This window comes from Coprinopsis cinerea (assembly GCF_000182895.1).
Source record: "Coprinopsis cinerea okayama7#130 chromosome 7 map unlocalized cont3.7, whole genome shotgun sequence".
NCBI lineage: Eukaryota > Fungi > Basidiomycota > Agaricomycetes > Agaricales > Psathyrellaceae > Coprinopsis > Coprinopsis cinerea.
Window position 1 is genome coordinate 2,169,537 of NW_003307538.1, and position 22,311 is coordinate 2,191,847.

General features: G+C 51.8%; 10 protein-coding genes across 10 annotated transcripts; 4 read left to right on the forward strand and 6 right to left on the reverse strand.

Moving 5' to 3' along the window:
• Positions 1 to 106: 106 nt before the first annotated feature.
• Positions 107 to 634, forward strand: CC1G_14880 (60S ribosomal protein L43; the record flags this gene model as incomplete). Its single annotated transcript, XM_002910857.1, has 3 exons — positions 107 to 205; positions 435 to 544; positions 598 to 634. 3 exons carry the CDS (start codon positions 107 to 109, stop codon positions 632 to 634), a joined length of 246 nt encoding a protein of 81 aa, XP_002910903.1.
• Positions 635 to 793: 159 nt separating this feature from the next.
• CC1G_05716 (hypothetical protein) lies at positions 794 to 2,478 on the reverse strand (the record flags this gene model as incomplete). Its single annotated transcript, XM_001831593.2, has 7 exons — positions 794 to 1,006; positions 1,064 to 1,273; positions 1,331 to 1,489; positions 1,548 to 1,779; positions 1,844 to 2,054; positions 2,170 to 2,402; positions 2,462 to 2,478. The coding sequence occupies 7 exons, from the start codon at positions 2,476 to 2,478 to the stop codon at positions 794 to 796; spliced, it is 1,275 nt and encodes a 424-aa protein (XP_001831645.2).
• A 448-nt stretch (positions 2,479 to 2,926) lies between these two features.
• Positions 2,927 to 4,388, reverse strand: CC1G_05717 (hypothetical protein; the record flags this gene model as incomplete). Its single annotated transcript, XM_001831594.2, has 4 exons — positions 2,927 to 3,235; positions 3,285 to 3,773; positions 3,834 to 4,277; positions 4,344 to 4,388. The coding sequence occupies 4 exons, from the start codon at positions 4,386 to 4,388 to the stop codon at positions 2,927 to 2,929; spliced, it is 1,287 nt and encodes a 428-aa protein (XP_001831646.2).
• Positions 4,389 to 5,155: 767 nt separating this feature from the next.
• Positions 5,156 to 6,367, reverse strand: CC1G_14881 (hypothetical protein; the record flags this gene model as incomplete). Its single annotated transcript, XM_002910858.1, has 5 exons — positions 5,156 to 5,251; positions 5,321 to 5,434; positions 5,468 to 5,790; positions 5,957 to 5,981; positions 6,218 to 6,367. 5 exons carry the CDS (start codon positions 6,365 to 6,367, stop codon positions 5,156 to 5,158), a joined length of 708 nt encoding a protein of 235 aa, XP_002910904.1.
• An 864-nt stretch (positions 6,368 to 7,231) lies between these two features.
• CC1G_05718 (hypothetical protein) lies at positions 7,232 to 8,088 on the forward strand. The gene is made up of 5 exons (XM_001831595.2): positions 7,232 to 7,336; positions 7,412 to 7,572; positions 7,632 to 7,642; positions 7,701 to 7,810; positions 7,871 to 8,088. The coding sequence occupies exons 1-5, from the start codon at positions 7,253 to 7,255 to the stop codon at positions 7,988 to 7,990; spliced, it is 486 nt and encodes a 161-aa protein (XP_001831647.1). The 5' UTR covers positions 7,232 to 7,252; the 3' UTR covers positions 7,991 to 8,088.
• A 496-nt stretch (positions 8,089 to 8,584) lies between these two features.
• Positions 8,585 to 10,519, forward strand: CC1G_05719 (alanine-glyoxylate transaminase). Its single transcript, XM_001831596.2, has 8 exons — positions 8,585 to 9,015; positions 9,071 to 9,284; positions 9,337 to 9,483; positions 9,530 to 9,582; positions 9,644 to 9,920; positions 9,979 to 10,075; positions 10,136 to 10,154; positions 10,216 to 10,519. The coding sequence occupies exons 1-8, from the start codon at positions 8,603 to 8,605 to the stop codon at positions 10,316 to 10,318; spliced, it is 1,323 nt and encodes a 440-aa protein (XP_001831648.2). The 5' UTR covers positions 8,585 to 8,602; the 3' UTR covers positions 10,319 to 10,519.
• A 301-nt stretch (positions 10,520 to 10,820) lies between these two features.
• Positions 10,821 to 12,806, reverse strand: CC1G_05720 (hypothetical protein; the record flags this gene model as incomplete). The annotated part of the gene is made up of 9 exons (XM_001831597.2): positions 10,821 to 11,019; positions 11,104 to 11,556; positions 11,613 to 11,746; positions 11,798 to 11,905; positions 11,957 to 12,031; positions 12,087 to 12,492; positions 12,552 to 12,645; positions 12,696 to 12,746; positions 12,800 to 12,806. 9 exons carry the CDS (start codon positions 12,804 to 12,806, stop codon positions 10,821 to 10,823), a joined length of 1,527 nt encoding a protein of 508 aa, XP_001831649.2.
• A 1,200-nt stretch (positions 12,807 to 14,006) lies between these two features.
• CC1G_05721 (hypothetical protein) lies at positions 14,007 to 15,172 on the reverse strand (the record flags this gene model as incomplete). Its single annotated transcript, XM_001831598.2, has 3 exons — positions 14,007 to 14,011; positions 14,072 to 14,981; positions 15,038 to 15,172. 3 exons carry the CDS (start codon positions 15,170 to 15,172, stop codon positions 14,007 to 14,009), a joined length of 1,050 nt encoding a protein of 349 aa, XP_001831650.2.
• Positions 15,173 to 15,620: 448 nt separating this feature from the next.
• On the reverse strand, positions 15,621 to 20,800 carry CC1G_05722 (DNA polymerase alpha catalytic subunit; the record flags this gene model as incomplete). The annotated part of the gene is made up of 18 exons (XM_001831599.2): positions 15,621 to 15,757; positions 15,810 to 15,906; positions 15,962 to 16,189; positions 16,247 to 16,416; positions 16,471 to 16,789; positions 16,850 to 16,982; positions 17,036 to 17,310; positions 17,370 to 17,537; positions 17,592 to 17,735; positions 17,789 to 18,104; positions 18,158 to 18,402; positions 18,455 to 18,702; positions 18,729 to 18,896; positions 18,944 to 19,130; positions 19,184 to 19,332; positions 19,394 to 20,419; positions 20,469 to 20,664; positions 20,714 to 20,800. 18 exons carry the CDS (start codon positions 20,798 to 20,800, stop codon positions 15,621 to 15,623), a joined length of 4,293 nt encoding a protein of 1,430 aa, XP_001831651.2.
• A 451-nt stretch (positions 20,801 to 21,251) lies between these two features.
• CC1G_05723 (pirin domain-containing protein) lies at positions 21,252 to 22,163 on the forward strand (the record flags this gene model as incomplete). Its single annotated transcript, XM_001831600.1, has 3 exons — positions 21,252 to 21,349; positions 21,408 to 21,548; positions 21,602 to 22,163. 3 exons carry the CDS (start codon positions 21,252 to 21,254, stop codon positions 22,161 to 22,163), a joined length of 801 nt encoding a protein of 266 aa, XP_001831652.1.
• Positions 22,164 to 22,311: the final 148 nt, after the last annotated feature.

Here is a 22,311-nt window from a genome sequence, read left to right on the forward strand (position 1 = left end):
CAGGCTTTCGGGATCAGCCGAAGCTGAGAAGATTCTCACGCATCGAATTATCCCTGCAAGCCGTGGACACCGTCAGCCCCAACCGCAACCCTCCTCCAGTTTCAAGATGGTGAGTATCGCCGTTGCACTCGCGCTCGCCCACGACGAGGACGCTGAAACTATGATCCTAGACAAAACGCACCAAGAAGGTCGGAATCACCGGAAAGTACGGTACTGTGAGTTGGGAACAGCTAGATTTGAAGTGTGAGGACAATCTGAAGGCTTACGATGGGCGATTGGATGTTATAGCGTTATGGTGCCTCCCTCCGTAAGCAGGTGAAGAAGATGGAAGTTTCCCAACACGCCCGTTACACCTGCACCTTCTGCGGCAAGGTCTGTTCGCCTCGCGGTTCAAATCAGGAAATGTTGCTCAATATCGTTTTGCCGTTTATTAGGACACCGTGAAGAGGACGGCTGTTGGCATCTGGGGATGCAGTGCATGCAAAAAGGTCATTGCTGGAGGAGCATGGACCGTTTCGACGACCGCTGCTGCTACTGTGCGGAGGTGTGTACCGATATTTCTCTTCGTTCCACTTGGTTTTGATCTCTTTTCCTTAGCACAATCCGTCGGCTGCGCGAGTTGACAGAGGCTTAAATTTCTTCTCTCTCTGGCTTCTTTTTCTCTCGTCGACACACACACACATCCTGTTATCTGTATGCTTATGCACCATGAAGACATCCCCGATATGATCATGCAAGGAAAGCAAATGTCATTAAGATCGTGAATGGGTGGGTAGCGACTAGCACAGTGCCGTTAGAAGTCATCCCCGCCGTTTCCAAAGATCGCTACACTAGGATCTTCCGCCTGATCCTCCACCTCTATCTCGCCATCTGCGTCTCGGTTGAGCATGTACATTGGGTCGGCAACCTCTGCCAATGCATCCTGTCGCTCCTCCTCTTCCTCCTTGCTCGTCGGCGCGTACTTCGCCCGGATAATCTCCCACTTGTCATCGTATTGGTCGTATACCTGATGAAAGAACCAAGACTTGAGACTGGAAGAAGGAGAATGAAAGGGGTTACTCACGTTTGCGCGCTTCTTTTTGAGCAACATCTTCCGCTCGATGTTCTTGTAATAAGCACCCTTTTCTTTCCTTGGGCGCTGGTCGGTACCGTTGACGACGTCGGCCATCGAGCGGATACCCTCGTCTTCTTGTATCGTGAGCAGGAACTCGTTCGGCACTTCTTGTTCGACCTTGACAGTCTCGTAGTCTCGAACGAATTGGAAGATAGTTTCCTGATTCATAGAAGTGAGATGGTGCCTGACTCAGAAAGATGCGGACTGTATACTGACCTCCTGCTCTTCCGGAACTTCATAAGGGTTGAGAGACGCCCGTAGCTCCTTGAGACGCAATGCCGAATCGTCGTCTTTCGTGAGGTAATAAGCAAGGAAGGAGTCGTGCTCCGTTTTCATGGGGCGAAGGATAGCACAATCCAGACGCTCATCGGGAACCTTGGAGAGAAGACCATGAGCAAACCGGGTGGAGTTGAGAGATATAGACCGGACGTACATCTGCAGGCCTTTCGCCCGGTCTTTCAGAGAATCGGAACAAGTCATATTGGTTGGCCCAGATGTCTGCGTCGGGTAGGATGGGATATGATTCCACCGCTGTGAGGTTGGGGTTGTTCGGGTGTCGCAAGTTTTCGAGATCAAAGTCGTCATTGCAAGCTTTAAAGGATGCTTCAATGGTTGCCAATTGTGCATTCCTCGAAACGTCCACCACGGTCGTTGTCGCGACTTTTCTGAAACAGAAAGCGTAGGTGTGAGTAAAAGCGGCGGTACAATGCATCGCGAGAGCCTACGCACGGTTCTTGCGTTGTTGTACCACGTTGACCACTTTCCCGACTGAGATATTCGGTCTTTCGCAGCCAGGGAACGCTAGCAGGCATGGGGGCGATGGGTGTTGGACCAATGGGTCCTGAAGTGGGATACATCCCTGTTGAAGACGAGGGGTCGCCCAACATAAACGCATCCTTGGGATCCAGTCGGGGTAGGTTGTTAGGGTCGGGATTTAATGCTACATTTGCGAATAGCCGAATTCAATGGCCAATGACACAAGAGTGCGTATGAGCAGCATTTAAATAGGCCACAGTCAGTTTAAATCCTGACCCATAGGATAAGCCGGAACGTACATGAATCATCCGCTCCTTCATCCCATAATGATTCGAATTGTGACAAGTCCAACGGCATTCCGCACTCTGCATCGACGATCATAGGTAGGGGTTGTTCGCTCGCCACGGCGTTTAGGAATTCAGGTCGCGCATATCGCATTGGGTTCGTTGGAATATCCAGCAATTTGGGAGGGCATGGCGGCGGCGGTATTGGGTTGGTGTATCGGACACGAACCAGCAGGTCGAGTTTTGCGCTTTGGTTGTATGTTGTTTAAGTATGTATACCAGGTGAGATATAAAGTTCAGTGGTCACCTCTTTTTGAGACTCATGGTCGTCGCGGTAGTCGGTGGGTGAGCAGCAAAGCAATGCGATCAGCGTCAACCTGCGCGCGAACGCCGAAGGGCCAAGCTTTCGTGATACAGCGACAAACAACGCGCCTTGATGCGCCTCAAATGCGCCCTGAGCCGGCCCAGCGATGCTTTTGAGGAACGTATTGATTTGGTACAAGATACAGTGTGGTACAAGATTGTCACAAGGAGTGCTACATTTAGGAGCGCAGCTCCAGACCCGAAGAAGAACGAAAGACTGGCAAAGGGGTATATATGTATGTCGGCGAAATCGTCAAAGAACGTCAAGAAATCGTTAAATCGTCAAATGTGGCATTGCAAGTCTAAATTCTTCCTCATCTCTCGCTTCCTCTCATATTTCAAGGACCCTCTCTGTAATGACTGATTGGACGTCAATCAGAACCCACTTGTTGTCATCCGTCGCCTTGGGTCATTTCGTCCATTTCGTTTTGAAGACCTGTGACAGACGGGTCGGTATTGGAGAGTTGATATTCTTGAAGGCCGAGGGCATCATTTCGCAGTGACGCGGGACAGCAGGAGCTGCAGGTGTGCTTCCCGACGTCGCGCCCTCGGATTTCTTTGTTGATTTCGCACGACCCATGAATCCTTTGGCGGACGTCGAGGATGGCATCTTGCGAGGCATGAATGCAAGGACGCTCGTCCCAGGGCTTGGAACAAGGTTCCCATCGACACGGATGTAGCGAGAGGTGGATGTCGTTGTTGTCGAAAAGCGAGATGGCTAGAGACTAGATCAATATTTCATGAACTGGAGGAGAGAGGGGAAGTACCAATTGATCACAGTCGTTATGCCCGCCTTGCACGCCTAAAGTCTCGTAGAACCCTTCATCCTCCTCGTAAAAGGCGCCTCCGTTCCAAGGTCCACGGTTCAGACCATCGAGTGTTGAAGATGGGATGGCGTCCCTGGCAGGGTTAGACCCGTCATTAGCTCTCGGGAAGTAGATGATTTCCTGGATCCCATCAAGAGAATCGTCAAGTTCTTCTCTCGCAGTAACAGCCGACCCTTTCACAGTTAGATTGTCGCCAGAATACTCGCTATCCGAGTCGGACGTGGCTGGAATTCGGACGAGCTTCCCGTCCTGCAAGGTAGAGAACCCCTTCTTGGGGTCCCAGAGAGCGGCAAAGGTAAACACCGAGTTCGGTGTGAAGGGAACATTGACGGAATGTTCTGGCGGCGAGTCGAGGGGGCTGTCGCTGTCCGAGTCGACCAGACGTCGGAAATATCGAATTTCGGTTTGGTCCAACTCGGTGAGGAGAGACTGAAGGAAAGGGCGCGGAGTTTAGCCATGAACGAGATAAAAAAAAGTAATGAAACTTACGTCAGTGTCGCTGAAGAGCACTGAGTTCACTTGGAACGTGTACTCCTCGTTCTCGTCAGTACTGTCGTCTGATGTTTCTGTCGATAGATTCGCTTTAACGGGTTTCGTCTCCTCGACAGGTGCCTGCTTAAAAGGAACGAGCCCTTTCAAATACTTCTCGTATACCCCAGAAGTATGAATCCCGATGAAATGCTTGCTCCTGGCCCCAAGGACTGCAAACGGTTCCAAAGCCGGTGGTTTATGCGCGGCCCCAGCTGGTTTTGTCCTTGATGGCTGCTTCCTCCTCCTCGTCCTTTGTGCAACATACTCTTGATAAGCAGGGCAATCAACGCCTTGTTGATAGTCTTTCAGCACATCAAGGCTGTCACCCGAGAACGATTGCATTCCAGCTTCAGGATCCCATATTACTGCGAAGGTCAACTTTGACTCTCGGTGGTCAGCGATCTACCGAAGAGAAGGGCGACGGTAAGGGACTTTTAGTGGGCGGAAGCAAATGGGAGAGCGACATACGCGATCATTCTCTGCCTCGGAGCGGAGACCTGGTGGGCGGGGCATTATTGCCTTCGTGTCTGGGGAGTTTGAAGTCTTGATCAGAGGAGAAAGTTGATTGGACTGATGTTCCTATTGTTTTCGGGGTGAGTTCGATAGTCTGCTTTGTCGCGACGCGTGTAAACTTGCCTTTGTTCTCCGGATCGCTGGGATGAATAGACTCGTGTCGCTCGATCAAAGGTTATAACGGATGATCCTTTCCGCCCACGAAAGCGTTGGAAAAGCAGTTGAGAGATGGAAAAGAACGAAGGAGGGGCGTTGTTTTGGCGGTGCCCCGTACAAAGGAATGTGGAGGGTTGAAAAGGGCTGCACGGGAAAGCACGTATATCAAGGGAAGCTTAAAATTAGCAACCTGATGCCTGGACGTTTTGGGAAAGAAGGAATTTAGAGCTTCGCTCCAAGGTCACGCTGCTTCAAGCCCCTCAACGTTGCCTGCCTGAGATGTCTCTTTACGGATGCGTGCTCCGGAAAAGGCGCCTTTTTTCTCATCGGTGACAGCCGGCCAACCAACCCGCACAGGGAAATGAAAGGAACATGGAGGAAACATGGAGGAGGCAGAACACGCCGCAGGCGCCCTGCGGACTGGCGGTTGTCTAGATGGGTGACATAAACCCGGTGCTATGGATTGTTGCACATTGGTTGCTGGAATAGAGACAGGTTTACGAGAGCGTTGCTGATATGACAGGCAAGGGATATCAGTTAGTTTCCCGTATGAATATAAGAAAAAACGTGGTTAGTTTACTTGCTTCTACACCATCTCATAGACGCGTCATTCAAGTCGTATTGCGAGACAACGAGGCAGAATACGGTGGTTTCTTGACATTAGAATGCTCAATCAGTGCTAGTGCGAACATGTATTCGACTTCGGCCTTGAGCCGAGGTCAGTCTATGAAAACACGTTTAAGCCATTTCCTAAAAGTTGAAGAAAACACGCATACCTTATCTTCTCTTTTTAAGATGGGGTTCTCCTTGCTGATCCACGTTTGCATTGTCGTACCTTCATCGACGAAGTCTCCAATTTGCACCGGTACGCCCATCGGTTTTCCCGCCACCTGCGATGGATGATCTTAAGGAAAGGCGCAAACTCTTTCCTTGCAGGAGGCCTTTTTGCCTGCCTCATCGACATGCGCTCCAGCTATTGTGTGATCGGGTGAGAGGGTAATGTTGTGAATTTTGATGAGAAGTATAACGCTCGCATTCGACCGTAGCCTTGACTCGGAATTTGGGAGACCTTGAGGCCACAGATAAGAAGTAGGACGCCACGGGATTGAGAACATCCACAGCGCAAGGCAATTATCCTCGAGGGAGTCTTCTGGCAGGTACTTCTCTGATTCGTTCTCAGACGAGGAAGATGCCACGTCCAAAGGGTCCGCGGAGCAGAGATATCGAGAAGCAAGGGCGCAATCTGCTATCAGTCTCCGTGGTCAGAACAACCTCACATAAAAGAAGCACGGCACGAACATAGTGTGCTGCCACCGACGCGGTGAATGAGGCTGGCCTCCAGCAGCCACAGCGAAAATCATCGAAACGTGTTCAATGCTTCCCCGTTCATCTCTGTCCAGTTCATGACAGACTCGTTGTACTACCGCGGGATGAAAACTATCAAGACTGTGTGTTAGCGCTTAGCACTCGAAGACAAGCACCAGGTAAATGTGAGCACCATGTTTCATACCTGTAATGAAACTCTTTCAGTAGCAGGGACCCCTTCTCTGCTGGCCGAATATCTTCTTGGTTTCAGCAGCAGATGGGCTTCCTCACAGAACGTGTTCAACCTTGTCCCAGCCCTTCATAGTCCTTCTGGCATAGCACAGATCGCTTGGAGGCGTGGCGCGTACGATAGTCTCGTTGGTGAGCTCTCTATAAAGAGTTACATAGCTCGAGCATCTTCCTTCTGGCAGCGATCTTCCGTGGCAACTGCATAGGACAAGCTTGAAGGGCGTGATTTCCGCTTCTCCTAGTTTATCGAGCCGTATCTTTGTGTTCATTTTGTTGTCCTCGAGTGTCGCTGGAGTGTGTGGAGGACTCTAGGACACCTATAACCGGGGTTGATCATGATGGTTCGGGTCAAGGAGTAGGGGTCCGAAAACTCGGCTTCAATGGAATAGGGGGTCCCTGTCGATCCAACAGCGTCGAAATGGCTAAGTGATAATTGCTTTCAGTAATGCAACAGGATGGATGGGGGAATCGAGACAAGAGTATGATGAACTTGGAAAGGCCGACGGTCAGAAGCCAGCCGGTTTCATGATCAGATGTTTAAGCGCCCAATTGTACGCACTCGGTTAATTCCGCTCCCCTGGCAAACCCTGACAAGTCGAATTCGCATTCACCTTTTCGTCTCCTCTCTCCAAAGTTTTCAGCATCTGTGTGCTGCAAACCCTGTTTGGGAACTATAGCATTTGTGCTCGAATGCGATCCTCGCAAGAATAACACTTGCATTCAGTGGGTTGCTTCAGTTCCCTTCCAGTATGACGTTGCCTTCGCGTTGTGGAATGGGTTTTCAGCGGCGGAGAGATGTCGACCCTGGTATTTGTTCTCCCGCCCTTCCAAAAATATGCATGCAACTGGGTTATACCGTTGCACTTGGTGAGATTCCTATAATGGATTGTCACCCTTGCAGGCTGCTCTTCCTTCCCACAAGGTCCCTTCCCACCCCTCACTGGTTTGAGAACCTTCGATTCCTCGTTCTGGCTCCCCGGTGTTTTCGAAATTCCTTTTGGTTTATCATAGGCTTCAGTTTAGCCGCCTCTAAATCACTCCTTGGATTCTCGCGCGAAGCCTACCCTGAATCTTATAAGACAGAGCAACACCTTTCCCCGCTCAGAACCAATCCTTCCCCCTCTACTTCTTGAGTCCTCAAAACCTTCACCCCCATGTCCCAAATCCCTGACCATGTCCAGTTTGTGTCCGAGGTCTCCCCAGCCGAATTGGAGGCAACGAAGAAATGGATCCTAGTGGTACATATCCTGTTTTCCCAACGTCGAGACCACAGGTTACTAACATGCGTGTTGACCATGTCTTATTTATGTAAGAACTTCACCGCCTACGAGAAGAAAGACCCTGACTTCGCGGCCAACTTTTTCGAGCCGAATGCAACTGCTGACGTTCCTGGTCTCGGGCGCTTAAACGGTACCCAAGAGATCGCCAAGTTCTTCGAGTGGACGTTCAACGCAGTCCAGACGGCTAAGCCAGAGTAGGTGCACTCCCACTTCTTACCTTGAGGTTACCGAGCGCTCATGGGTATTGAACCAGCGTGAAGTCGGGTAGGAGCTCCATATGTGATGTATATCCCAGTGCCTTCTCCATTTACACCCCATTTAGTCAAAGTCACGCCAACCCACCTGGCCGTCGAGTTGAAGATGACCTCGACGTTCAAGAATGGTGCTGTAACTGCCATTGACGGGAATCTTACTCTGTACAGGAGCCCTCAGGTATGTCGAGTAAACCACCCCAGGAGAACCAAGAGACTGACATGTACACTGGATGTGAAGGACACCAAAGCGAAAGGCTTCCAGATGGAAGTTGCTCTGCCTGATATGACCATGTACTTGCGACAAGGAATTTCCGTCGCTGGGCCTATTCTTGTTCCCGCCGCTGTTTCACTCCAGTGATCGTCCAAAATACCAGTGTCAATGCATAGTGCACTGAGCAGCAGAGTAGTTATGATCCCAAATGAACGAGTTCTCGAGCACGATGCTCCACCCGTTTAGAGTACTAGGAGGCCGACTTTGAGCTTGAGCAGCGACTCACAACTAGCTCCTTGTCGTGGGATGTCAGGCTGGGTGTATCCACTAGACAAGGACGAGTTTTCCGTAAGGTGGTTAGGGGTACCCATCAAAATGCGCGCGATGGAGGAGGGTAGGGAAGATATTGGGGCGTGTATGTGGCAAGAGGCGAGTGAACGGGCTTTGAGCGACGTATTCGATGATGAGAGAGATGATCGCCGTTGGAAGGGACATGGTGGTCCCGCAGCTTCCTCCGGGGCCAGAGTCATCTTCCTCGTCAAACTGTCCGGTGATAGGTTTTCTGCCACGGCGTACCGGGGCCAAATCCGGCGTCGGGGCGGATGGAAGGGTAGTTGATCCGTTATCTGTGCCTATAGGTACGGAGATCCGCTCCGTTATCAGTGTTGTGACCGCCTGACTACGGAGATCGCGAACATTTTCTCTTCTTAGGCGCCGGCGAAGTCGTTGCTTACAAGCACCACGGCCCTGGCAGCATATATGCTGAGTCGACTCTTGTCCTCAACCTCTTTCCGCGCTACCAGATCGTTCTTCCCAGCGACGACCACAACAGCGACCAGAGCAATCCACACGACCAGAACCAGGATGTCGCCATTCACCCAAGCACCGCACGATTTGCTGGTCATCCCAGGGCCCATCGAGGTCACTGATTCCGTCCTCTATGCCAATGCACACCCTTCGATGTCCCATGTCTCCAAGGACTTTATCCCTGTCTTTGGCGATTCGATCCGAATGACCAGGGAGGTCCTGTACGCTGGCAAGGATACCCAGCCATTTTTGATCAGTGGAAGCGGTACCCTGGGCTGGGATCAGGTGGCAGCCAACTTGGTCGAAGACGGAGAGGAGGCTTTGGTGTTGCACTCTGGTTACTTTGCGGACAGCTTTGCTGACTGGTGAGTCGCCGCACGCTGTTGCGGGGCAAACGGGCTTGCTCACCGTCTGCTGTAGCTTGGAGACGTACCGGGCCAAGGTCACTCAGGTTAAGGCCCCCATCGGCCGAGCTGTGGCCCTCGCCGAGCTCGAGAAAGCCCTCATTCAAAAGAAGAATGAAGGCAAATTCTACAAGATCGTTGCCTTCACCCACGTCGACACCTCCACCGCTGTCCTTTCCGACGCCAAAGGCATCGCTGAGACTGTCCGCCGGATATCCCCCGAGTCATTGGTACATTTTCCCATCTTCGCTTCTCCGACTTCTTTCTGACGTGGCTCACTAGGTCGTCGCGGATTGCGTCTGCTCCGTCGCTTCTGAGGAAATCCGTTTCGACGACTGGGGCCTCGATATCGTCCTCACTGCATCGCAAAAAGGTCTCGGCACCCCTCCCGGTTTGAGCGTTCTCGTCGCCAGTGCCCGTGCTATTGAGGTCTGCCCTCGCCTTCCTCCCCCAAGTTTATTCTCACATCGCCCAGGTGTTCAAAGCACGAAAATCGCCACCTTCGTCCTACTACGCCAGCTGGAAAAAGTAAGTACCCGCACTTCCGTTGGTTTCCCGGTCCCCTGACCTCACATGTCGTCAAACCAAGATGGCTCCCCATCATGAACGCATATGAATCTGGCTCTCCAGCCTATTTCGCCACACCCCCTGTCAACCTGATCTACGCGTACCATGCTTCGCTAAGCATCATCACCGGCAAGCGCAACGCATCTGCCGCCGGCCAGCCTGCGGAAGTTGTTGTTCCTCTTGAGGAACGTTTCGCTCTCCACAAGGCCGCCAGTCAGAGGGTCAAGGCAGCTGCAGCTGAGTTGGGCTTGAGCCAGCTCCCACAGGCCGACGGCGAGGCCGCCAACGGCATGACCGCTGTACGTACCATCTACTCTTCTCTGTCCAGGTCCTTCAGGTCGCCTGACACGATTCCAGCTTTATTACCCCGAAGGTTTGGGAGCTGCCGATGTTATTCCTCGGCTCGCTCAGCGTGGTGTCGTTGTCGCCGGTGGCTTGCACGCCCAAATCAAAGGTATGCTCCACCCCTGTTTACGGTTATCCCGGTCGCTGAGTCCGTGCTCTCTCTGTACAGACAAATACTTCCGTGTGGGGTGAGTTCATTAAAAAAACCTTGACACAACGACTTTTTCTGACCAGAGCCTCTTTATCCAGTCACATGGGTGTCACCGTTGTCGACAAAGAGCGTGGCGATATCGACCGCGTCGTGAAAGCCTTGAAGGAGGTCATCACCGAAGCCAAGGCCCAGAAGAGTTGAATTCCACGCGTGCTATACCCTCGGTTATAGCACACGACATCTACAGGGCCAAGAACGTTCAGGGAGAAGGAAAAGAGTTATGTACCATACAATACCTCCGCCCACCATCTCATAGACTGTTGTGAGCTGTATACCATCTGCATTGGAAGAGGTGTACTCCGTTGGGTTCAAAAGAAGAATCAATAGACTTGATGTCGTCCGAAACCACATACGCGTGAGCAACTAAGATTCTGTCGGTCCGAGCATCCATTCTGTAGGAGTACCCACTGCAGACCAAGAGCCTGATACTGTTCTGTGCTGAACATCAGGACAGGAACCATTCATCATCCCGCGAATCTTTGATTGCGTCAGGATGCGTCGGACCGACGGCAAGCCACGGGTACGCGGTAACAAACACGACGCAAGGAACGTTTTCCTGTATTCCGCCTGAAACTGCCTACATATGTATGTGGTGTCGGGGGATTCCTCGGTGCAAGGAGCAGAACATCGGAATACGGGCAGCCTATCCAAACACCCTGAATCCGTCCTGAACCACCACCTGCTCCGCCTGCCCTTCCTTCTCCTCGCTGAGATCTGGTACCGCGTTTTCGAAACCCTTGCCCAACAGTGAAGAAAATAGTTCGTCAATCTGTTCCTCGTGCCACCCGCCCACAACTGGAACGGGGACCATAAAGTTTTGGATTTTTTCATGGACGTGATATCTGCGAAATGGCGAAACCAGTCGGTGGTTAATCTTGGCAAACGAGAAAGGGTGGCAAGTATGCTGAAAGGTAACAAACACGCACCGAATCTTACGGCCCTTGCTAGCTTTGGTATCCACCACTTTCTTCGCCTTCTTTTGTTTCTGGATGGCTAACCAATCCGCGTCCTTGTCTCCTCCGCCACGAGCGTCGATGATATCCCGAAGCATCTTCTGGTAAAAGTCTGTGTCATCGAAGATCTCGACATCCTCTTCTCCTTCTCCGCCTTGGTTCTGCTCTTGAGCTCCTCCTTCCCCCTCCTTCCCATTCGTTTCAGAAGCGGGCTTTAGACGAGTCCCAGGCGCCCTCCGCAGTCGAGTGCGAGCCAAGAGTCCCGAGTGGTCTTGTAAAGCATCGTCGACGAGCTGAACGGCTGATTTCAATTGTTGTTTTCCCTTGGAGAATGCTCCGCGATTGGAGGGGAGGAGGACTGAGGGTGCGACGGCTTGGATCTTGGCTGACCACTTGGTGAGCGTTTGGACGAGTTGAGGGTGGTATCTGGAGGAGTAGACTAAGAACTCAAGGCGGAAAGCGAAGAGGAAAATGATACGTACACTTGCTCCAAAGCAGCTGCCGACTCGCAAGCAGCGACGAGGTCTGCAGAGGCATTGGCGAGATTGGACTCGTCGTCCAATTTACGTCGTTTTCGTGCCGGAGGCTTGATGTTTTCGTTGGTGGTCATGAGTTTCTGGAGAATGTTTCAGTTCGAGATGCAACAGGGACCATGGAGGAGTTTTACTTCTTGGAGGGTCGTGAGGTCGTCTGCTAAAGCCAAGGCCTCTAATGACAGTTTAAGGAGGGCGTCTGCGCATTCGGGGTCTTGAGTGTACGAAGATATGGAGTCGGGCTAGAAGAGAATAAGATGATGGAGCTGGATTACGGCTGTTGAATCACTCACCAGAGGTAATTTGTTGGCTGATACCACAGCCTTTTGAAGCTGAATTCTCGAATCCAGGAGTGTATCCCAAAGGGCCTAACCGCGTCGAGTTAAAGGAATAGCTGCACAAGAAAACATATAGAAAACGCACGATCTGCTTTGCAACAGCCTTTCCCTTCTTTTTGTCGGCCTCTCTCGCCTGCTTCAGTGCGGACGTGAGGTCCTCCGAAGGTTCCTCGTCCGCTGCAGGTCGTTTGGATTTCGATGGCGGCTCGTCTTGGTCCATCTCCTCGTCCTCGTCTTTTCCCTCATCCTCTTCATCATCGTCCTCCGCTCCACTTCCCTCTTCTTCGCTGCTTTCCCCTTCTGAGTCGTCAGGTCCATCCCCAACAATATCAGAGTCGTCCTCGTCGTTCATCGGGTGAAATTCTTGTTCAGCCTCGCTGTCTGAAGGTTCGGACGCTTCTGCTTCCTCTGCCTCGAGTAGGGCCTTCCTAGACGTTCGGACGCCTTCGTATTTTGGGTCCGCAAGACTATCGTGGAGTTTCCGGAGTTCACTAGGACTGAACGTACCGTATGAGCGCCTGTGGAAGATGTCGAGGAGAAAACGACGTACCCTACGTCCACATAGTGTTCCCTGGCTACGACTGGTGCGCCTTCCTTATCCCCATCGTCCTCTGCATATGTCTCTAACGCCTCCGGATCGTAGTCTAGACGTATGTTAGAGGTTTTAGGACGGAATATGGGTGAATTAACGCACCTACCGGAGCGGCATCGTCTAGTTGGGCCAACTGTTGCGCAAGTGATAGTCCTAAAGTATGAAGGTGAAAATCAAGAGTTCAAAAGAGTAATTCCAGGACATACGGGTCATGAATTCGGGCTTGAAGCGCTGAGATCTCTCTAAGCTCTGAACGCGTTCAAAAAAGATTGATGGAGAGTTGTTGTGCATCAACTTTGGAGTCAAACAATTGTAACGGGGCTAATGGACGAGTCGAGCATCCGGACATTTGGCCTCTGAACGTCTTCCATTGCTCTTCCAACGAACCACTTCCCCCATCGAAATCAGGTCGATGCAGGTCGCACTCCAGCTGCCGATTTAACCGAGAGAAACGACCCTTCTTGGAAACGACCCTTCTTTGGGGCACAGACTCATAAAGAAAGGGCAGATCGGCATCGCCCTGCAATACTTGCAAAGAGATCCAGTTTAAACGAATCGATCACGGTTTGGAGACAATAATGGTCGGAAGTTGGTCGGAAGACCTGAGTGGGCCTCTGGATATGTCGACATCTGGAAAATCACTTAGTATTCAGCACGCGATTCCATTCCAGGCTGATCGCACTATGACTCTACCCTGATGGTCCCGTTGAACTGTTGCTCCTCTACCACCTCGACTAGCGTTCCTTTCTGCTCCCAAACATGTGGATCACGCGTCCTTATTCTCCTCAGTCCCCAACCCGTAAACACATCCTGAACGCCATCTCTGAGCTCTCTTTACCAACAATTTCTCTTCGTGCATCTGATACCATGCAGTTGAAAACATCCTTGGTTCTTTGTGCGTCGGTACCCAGCATCTCTGTTTAACAACAGGTCGCTCAACCTTGGATTCTTTGCATCGCGTTTGGCGCGAAAAACGCGTACGCTTTGGGTTTGGATCTTGGGAAGGGGGAATCTATGGCATTATAGTACAGACTATCGAACGGTCTCGCTCTCTACCCAGCCCCTGTTGCTCTCAAATTCTGACTGTGGAAGGCTGCGTGTAGTAAGCACTACTTGCGAAATTATGTCGAGCCCGGGGCGTTAGTAAGTGACACCGCCCTTAACCGTCCATCCACACCTGGCTCATTTATATCGATCTGAATTCGTCCTCTGAATCGTTAGTCAGATGACGGTGATAGTTTGTATCTATAGTTCAAATAGATCATAGGTACACGCTGGGGCATAAAAAATCGTGACGATGGAGAATAGAATGGGAGCCGTCTAGCAGGTATGCAAAAAGTCGACGCGACTGAAGGGCAACTCTATCGCCCCTCGACGCGAACGGTTAGGGTAGAACACAGTATATGATTGGGTTTATCCTAAGGAAAGCAGATAAGTACAAATGCAAAATGGGTGTGGAATGACAGAGGTAGCCTCACCCATAAATAGAAGAGATGAAACGAGCATAGATATCAAGGTGACTATGAAGATCCCCAAGGGATCTTCCTGAGCCGCAAGCCGTCGCAACAAAGGGAAATGGGTGTGCTTGTAGCGAAGCGGATCATCCGCTTCTTTGAGCCTCGTCGAGTTTCCGACGCGCTCTTTCCGGTCAGGCGTTTCGACGGCTTCCAACGTTTCCTCCCCCTCTTCTTTAACCGCCGATTTCACCTGCTCTTCCTCGTCCTGGTCCTCTTCATGCCACGGGTCAAGTTCTTTCGGAATCAAAGGAAACTCATCGTCCGACGCGTCATGGGAGAATGACCAAGCTTGATTGGAAGAGTAAACCTCTTCTGGGGATGGACCCAATTTGACCTTTGAAGCCAAAGCTGAGAAGCCACCCACAGGAGCCGGCTGTATGGAATGGAAGTAGTCAAAGGGCGGAACATCGCTAGCCGCGGAGTGCAGCATCGAACTCGAAGAGGTCGTAGGCGTAATCGCAATGGCCTTTGGTCTTGACCCCACCGACGACGACGACGACGCCGGAGGGGGCTCGTACGGAGGGGGAACGGGGGAGACATCATTGCGGGTACTGGTACTGGTGTGCACAAACACATCCATCCTTGAGCCGTTGGGTAGCGCACTCAAAGATACATGCGTCTGGGAAAGATGACCCAGTGGCGGGGGTGTCGTGTTCAAAGACGTAGACGAAGGCAAACTGGAGGTTGAAGGGGAAGGATACGCCAGTGGTTGATCTCTTTGGCTGGGATTGTCCATGGCGACCAATTTCTCCAGCTCGTGGATACTCTCCAACAGCTGTACGCGTTCGTGTTGCTGCAGCGTGAGATCCGTCGCGTAGATTCTCCTCAATAATTCAAGAAAATGTTTGGAGAGGGTGGCAGATGGGCTCATCTAATAGTGAGATTGGAGTCAGCGGCACTCCCCACCAAAAGGTAATTGGCACTCACAGCGAAATGAGCCACTACTCCAGCTGCAGCCTCCAAGAACTTGGGGGTATCATCCCTTTGAGGTTCCTGCCTCCCCCAGCCCTCTTTATCTGTAACGCCACCACCAAAACCCTGTCCTTGCGACCCGTCCGTCATGGTCCAGTCGATGTCCGGGAATTCCAGGCTGGTGTTGAGTTGTGACGCGTTGGAGATGGTCGTAAGTCGGTGAGGGTGGTCAACACGCCTAACGTTCGTGGCGTTTCCACTCGATGCTTTATAACATCGATAAACAAGGGAAAGCCTCTCATCAATAATTGTCAAGGTCTTCCCCTCGACAAAGGAACACGATGTCGACTTCGAAAAGCGACCGGCGACCGCTCACCCAATCCATGTGCCAAGCCCTGTCGCGTTTGGGCTGGGCCCGACTCGGGCCATCCAAGTGCATTTGCACTGACTTCAGGGAAGAATCGGTATTAAATAGATAATTCATACATGATAACAGCAGGGTACAAGTATACAGATGGTTCTATGTAGACGACAGCGACGAGCGATGATTGAAAACGAGCAAGAGTCCATGATCCCAAAGCGAGTGATTTCCTTCCCCTTATGCAAGCTTCAGCACCGAGAAGATCGAGTTGAGATCAACCCATCTCCTTCCGCACTGATTGAGATACTTCTCGACGACATCGCTGAGGTTGTTGAGAAGGGTAGCTTGACTTCCTACGACAGCTAGGACTTCCTCTGTTGACGGAATCGATCAGCATTCGGAAAATGACGAGACGAAGGAACAAACCTTCAGAGCCAGTCCCTCGGGCAGCTTTCAAAGCCTTCTCCCGATCGAAGAGGTATTTGTAGTACCGTAGTTGGTTATAGAGTTTGGTATCCGAATACTGTTCTCGCGGTCAGCTCAAAAATACAGATGCATAGTTCGAGATTAAAACTCACTTCGAACGAGACCCTCCCTCTGCATCCGGGTTTCAGACAACGTTTTCCGTATACACCCATGGCACGCGTCCTGTTCTTGCACGTCTGCTCATCGCACACCGTCCATCCTTCGTAGTACTTCGAGATATGTGCTCGTATTTGGACTTCCAGTTGGAGCTGAAGGTTGACTCCGGCGATGGGTTTGTCGCATGACAAACACGTTACCCCAGATGCGCGAACCAATGGAATCTAGAGGAAGTTTGCTGATGAGAGGCGCGTGGAATTCAAGATGATGATTGAACTCACAGTTCGATCATGCAAGAGCGGGAACTTGGTCTTGCCTTGACAAGACTTGCACCGAACTTCGAACGGATCAGCGTCCTTGAAACGCTCTGCGTCCGACGTCTGCGAGTCCAAAGACATGAAGAACTTCTCGTCGGAGGCGGTCGTCGTTCGATAGCGGTTGGGATCAAGTCCTACATGGCAGTCTATCAGTACACGCAAGTAACGAAATGAAAGGTCACCCCTACCAAGACATTCGGCCAACCGTGCCCTGTCAGTCCCCTCAATCGCATCGCAAAGACGCTCGATCGGAGGCAAGACTTGGTGAGCAAGGTACCATTCATAGTCGATTTTGACCACTCCAGCGCCCCTCCTAACCTCGTCAGGATGCCTCGCCCGATCGGCTTGCGTAGTCCTCGCACTCTCTTCGCCCTCTCCCAGACAGAATATGTAGGGGATAACATCTCCACTACGGGCCGATTGTCCTTTGGCTTTCATCCTCAGCGCCACCTGGACGTGAGGTTGGGATTTGGCGTCGGGGTAGTCTTCAGGATTTTTGCCCAGGCGCTAAAGCGAAATGTACGGTCAAGCCCGAAAGGGAGGAATAGGAACAGGGGGCCTGCATACCTTGAAGACGATGAAGTCCTCCAGTTTGACCTGGCCGCTCCGAACGTTCTGCGACATCGTGCCCAGGTACTCGTGGATAGTCTCGACAACATCTTCGGTGCTATCACCTGACAAGATCCTTGCCAGGACATATCTATTGGGGCATATCAGCACGAAGCTCTCCTGGACACCAAGGGGACAACGCACTGGGAAACTTCCTTCGAGAGTGCGCAATACTCTCGCCTCTTCATATCCAACCCCTTGACCTCCACACTCGTCCGACTACCATCCTCGACCTTCAACGCCGCATACTTCTTCTTCTGCAGCAACAATAGCCGCTGGAACACGCAGTCCAAGTCAATCTCAAGGAGATTGTATTGGTCGTTGACAGCCTTCTTGAAGATCGCCGAAGTCTTCAAAGCTTCGGCGAAATCGTTGACGCCAGAGTTGACGAAGACCGAGTCGGTATCACCGTAGATGACCTGAAGTGAACAGAAACCTGTTGGACGGTCCGGAAACGTGATAACAGAATGATGCGTACATCTAGGTTGAGGCTTTCAGCTAGCTCTCTGGTCCGGGTCAGAATCTCTCGACCCTTGAAGGTCGTCAGCGCAGCCAGTGGCCGAGCATAGAACCGTGAGTACTCGAAGCCAAGGCACCCATACATACTATTGGCGGTCAGCTTCAGGGCCTGCTGCTTGATGTCATACTACAAAGGCAGAGCGTCAGTCGAGCGAATCAATGAATACACAAGGGGCAGCACCTGGAGGAGCTTGGCGGGCGTCGCAGTCCTATCCTTCATCAACGACTTGACCTGTCGACGACGGTTGACGAGGGTGGCAATAAGTCGTGGAAGCACGCCCTTGTCCTTGTCTGAGGGTGGGTCGGGGATCTTCTCTTCGCCGTTCTGCAAGCGAAAAAATGGGCTATGAGATTTAGTGGAAGGAAGATCGGACCCACCTCGTCAACCTCAGGAGGATCAACAGTCGTAAAATCGATGTTGTACTCCTGAATGATGGAGGGATATAGCGAGTTGAAGTCCATGACTAGGATGTAGCTATCCCACAACCCTCGCTTGGGTTCAAAGACCAAACCGCCCTTGTACTTGTCGCGTTTGGCCTTAGATTTAGGGGCGTCTCCTTCCTCGTCTGCTGTTTCCTTCGGTACCGTTTTCTTGCCGTAGGTCTTGTCAGGACAGATATATTTAAGTCGGTGGAACTCGTGCAGCAGAATATATTCATTACGCTCTGCTCGACCACCGTTGAGGGTTTTGTTCCTAAGTTGCCATCAGCCGCTGAACCGATATGGCAGAGTGAAGTTAGAACATACCAGGCGTTACCAGCGAGGTTGGTGAGCTGGCGGGTGAGGGGTAGGATCTGGACCTTGGTAGCGATAGCCATCTGGTAATGTGCGTCCATCTCGCAATGTTGAACGAAGGTCATCATCTTTCCAGGTCCACTCAGACTTCCGTCGAGGTAATTGGCGGTATCGTCCGGGTCGATATCTTGTCGCTCTAAGCCAAGATGCGTAGAGCACATCTCGGTGAGCGACCAGGTTGTGGAGGAGATCATGCTCTAAAAGGTTGGGTTGGCCAAGAGGTTAAAATGACGGAGTGAGAGACCATACCTTCGCCGCGTCGCTAGCGAGATCGCATGTGAGACGACCATTCAGGAAACGGACGTTGGTACCCTGCTTCCCGATATTAGGCCATTTAGAACGTCTGAATCTCCCCAGGCGCGACCAGTGGTCAACTTTGAGGTCCTTCATTCGATGAAGCAGGACATCGAGCGATACGCCGAGAAACTCATGACCGATGATAATGTCGGGATCCGACTTGTTAATAGCAGCTACGCAGTCGTCAGCGATGAGGCGAACTGCGTGACGTTAGACGAAAACGCACCAAGGAGAAGGCTGAGGAGCATTCGCTCGTTCTGCGTGGGGAGAATCTGGCCCCGCGTTTTCTTCTTCGTTTCTGACTCAAAATTTGGAGGGAACCGGTCGAGAGCTCGAATGAAGGTTTGAACGGAACATGGTAGCTGTTCGGGCGGGGTACCATCGTCGATAGAGACTGGGTGGCTTTAGTTTACAATTCACGGAAGGATATGTTGAACTCACTGTTGTGCCAAGTCCGTGTAGAGGCGCAGACCACCTCGCGCTTATTCTCGTGATGGTTGACGACGGTTCGGACACTCAAGCTCATAACAGTGAAGGGAGGAACTTCCTTGGCCTGGTCGAGCGACTCCGACATGGGAGAGACATCTTTCGGGTCAGCGACTGAAGCCTCGAAGCGGCACCATGACACCTGGAACTGGACGTGAGCATCGCATGGTCAAGGAGCGGGGTTCGGGACCGTACCCCTTTGAATTCGACAACAGGGTTCTTTATCTCCAACCAACAGGGGCCCATGATCTTCCTCTTTAAGACGAAGATCTCGAACGCACTTGTGTTGGTGCCAAAGATGTGGGAGATGTTGGGGCTCCAGACTCCCATGGGGATCTGGGGTTCTATTGATGCCATTAATCTTCAGAGGCATGTTACCATTTCCATAAGGTGGGGAGTACTTACGAGTGAATGGGTACACGATCTTCAACCACCGGCTCTCGCCTCGAGGGACATCCTTCTCCCCGAATGCGTAATTCCTCTTAACGAATCTAGTCTTGTACGACTTTATCTTCATGTTCTGCCGCAATTGCTCAAAGTCATCGAGCACATCTTCGTCGGTAGGAATCTCGTCCGTCTCCGTAACCTCACCGGTGTCTTCATCGAAGTCGATCCGCTTCTCGCGAGGTAACGCGTACAGGTTACGTTCAAGGCCATCGATGGTGACACAGCACGACACCCAGGTATCGCTCTTCTTGTCTTTCAGTTTGCCGACGAGGTAGAGCCGTCCTTCGTGTTCGAGGTAGTCAATCCAGAAGAAGCGCAGAGAGCCGTCGGGCTCGAGAGCGCCGATGCTGGTTCCTTTAATAGCTGGGCGCTCTGCCGAACCGAGCGTTTCATTGTCCTTCGAGACAGCGAGGGTGTCGTACACGGATAGCCAGGCGGGTTTGACGTCGGGTTCTTCTTGCTTGCTGGTGGAAGCCACCGGCGCGGGAGCCCTAGCTGTTTTCTTGGGTAGTTGCAGTTCTTCTGGCTCTTGCTTGACGGGCTTGACTTCTTCATCCACCATCATCAAGTCATCATCGAAGAAGTCGTCGTAATTGACTTCGTTTGACGACTCAGCTCCATCTGAGCTGGTATGGACGTCCAAATCTGCCATTCGCTCGATAGTAGGGGTCATTCCGGCATCGTGGACTCGAGGGCGCTTCTTCGGGCTCATGAAATAATCGTCGCTAGGAATATGTGAGCTTCTGATGGGCGATGAATCGATGTCGGAGGAAAATTGGGGTGAGGTTTTGCGCTTTCGCGCTGCAGACGCAACCCTAGGAGCTGGAGTTTTGTCTAATTGTCCAAGGAGACCAGCCATAAAGTCCTGTTCCTGTTCAACAGAAACTTGAGGTCGATAGGCGTTGATGGACGGTGCAACTGGTGGTGGTGCTGGTTTTGCTTTTTCCTTGGGTTTCATGGTCTTCGCCTTCCCATTCTTTTTGGCTGTAAAAATTTTAGGATATATGGGTCCTGAGGGACGGATGGAACGCACAAGTCTTGCGCTTTCCGCGGTCTGAATCCTCATCGGACGCATCCCTCGTGTCGAGCCAATCGTCCTCGCCGTTGTCGACATAACCCGAGCTGCCTTCACCGTCTTCAATCACAAAGTCATCTCTTTGCAGTCGACCCTTGACGATGTTGCGGTACTCGTCCTCGCTGATCTCGTCGTAGATTTGGTCATCTTCTTCCTGCAAAGCAATCAAGACGCGAAAACGCCACGAATTTGGGAACACGTACCTTGAGGATACGTTTACCGCCAGCGCGTGCGCGTTTGAGCTCCGCAAGGGCCTCGAGTTTGGAAACCTTTTCTCGTGAGCGCGACATGGCCGTCGTTCGTGGAATGGCGAAAGACGCGAGCTCACCGACCTGCACAACGGAGAGCCACCACCTGTCACATCTCACGTGCCTCGTGTCACGGTCACCGTAGGGGTGTCACGCTTATCCGAATCGACCTCGAGTCTCAACGACGGCGTCGGACGACATGGAACGTACCCTTTCTGGATGCTACCAACGATGACGAGCTCAATATCCTTCGGAGGCACAAACATCTCATGAAACAGACCGTCTGAATAACACTGCTCTCTCTCTCACTGTCAGCAATGACGAGTAGGTCGATCGCCGTGGGTTACCGGTGTCCAGAACAGGCAAGGCGACGACAAAGACGATAATCGGGATCACCCTCGCTGGTAACCTATAAAACGGCTCAGGGACATCGTTTGGCCCATCCACAACCCCCCTCGTTATCGCCTTACGTTCAAACTTGTCCCAGACCAACATGATCCTTCCCCTGCAATTTGTTCCAAGGCGGAGCGAAGAGCGCGGCCACGCTGATCACGGCTGGCTCAAAGCCTTCCATACTTTCTCGTTTGCGGGGTAAGCCACCAACATTTGAAGTTTTCGTTTTAGCTGAACTGTGTGACGTTCTTGTCAGATATCAAGACCGTTCACATCAACAGTACGGACCTCTTCGTGTGATTAATGAGGACCGTATAGCGCCTCGGAAAGGCTTCGGCAACCATGGTCACGAAGAGTTCGAAATCTTCTCCTATATCGTTTCTGGACAGCTCGAGCAGTAAGCACCGTTAATTGTCAAGTTCACATAGCTTTGATCTCATATTCCGCCAGTAAAGACTCGATGGGCAACACCGAAATCCTCAAACGGGGTGACATTCAAATGACCTCGACTGGAACTGGAATCACCCATTCAGAAAAGACATACGGCTCTAAATCAGTCCATCTTCTTCAAATTTGGGCCATTCCCTCTCAATCGCGTCTCCAACCCAAATATTATACACGACACTTCTCCGACGATGACAAACGCGATAAATGGGCTCGGGTGGTTGCGCCTATATGGTCTGAAGGCGTCAAGTCCTCAGAAAGGAATGAAGACGGGCCCACACCTATCAACAGTCAACTAACCCTCTACGCCACCATCCTCAGTCCTGGGAGCAACCTGAAAAGGCATTTGGAGGGCCGCAAAGCTTACGTCCATGTTATTCAGACGAGTGGGTCCCGAGAAGGCGAGGGGGCTGGCGCTACGGTTCAGCTCGATGACGCCTTTGGGGGTCAGCTTGACTTACGGGAGGGAGATGGGGCGTATGTGAAAGTCAACACACAGGGTGCAGTGTTGACGGTTCGTAATACAGGCGATAGACCCGCAGAAGTTCTTGTCTTCGACATGGAGTAATCACCAAACCATTCCGATTCATCCACGAGACGTCTTTGCGCCATGAGCCATCCCCTTGGCTTTGCATTGATCGCCTGACGCTTCGCTTTTGGTCCCCGTACGGCAGCGCCCATGGGATGTTTCCCCGCCTGAGTACTCGCAGGCTACA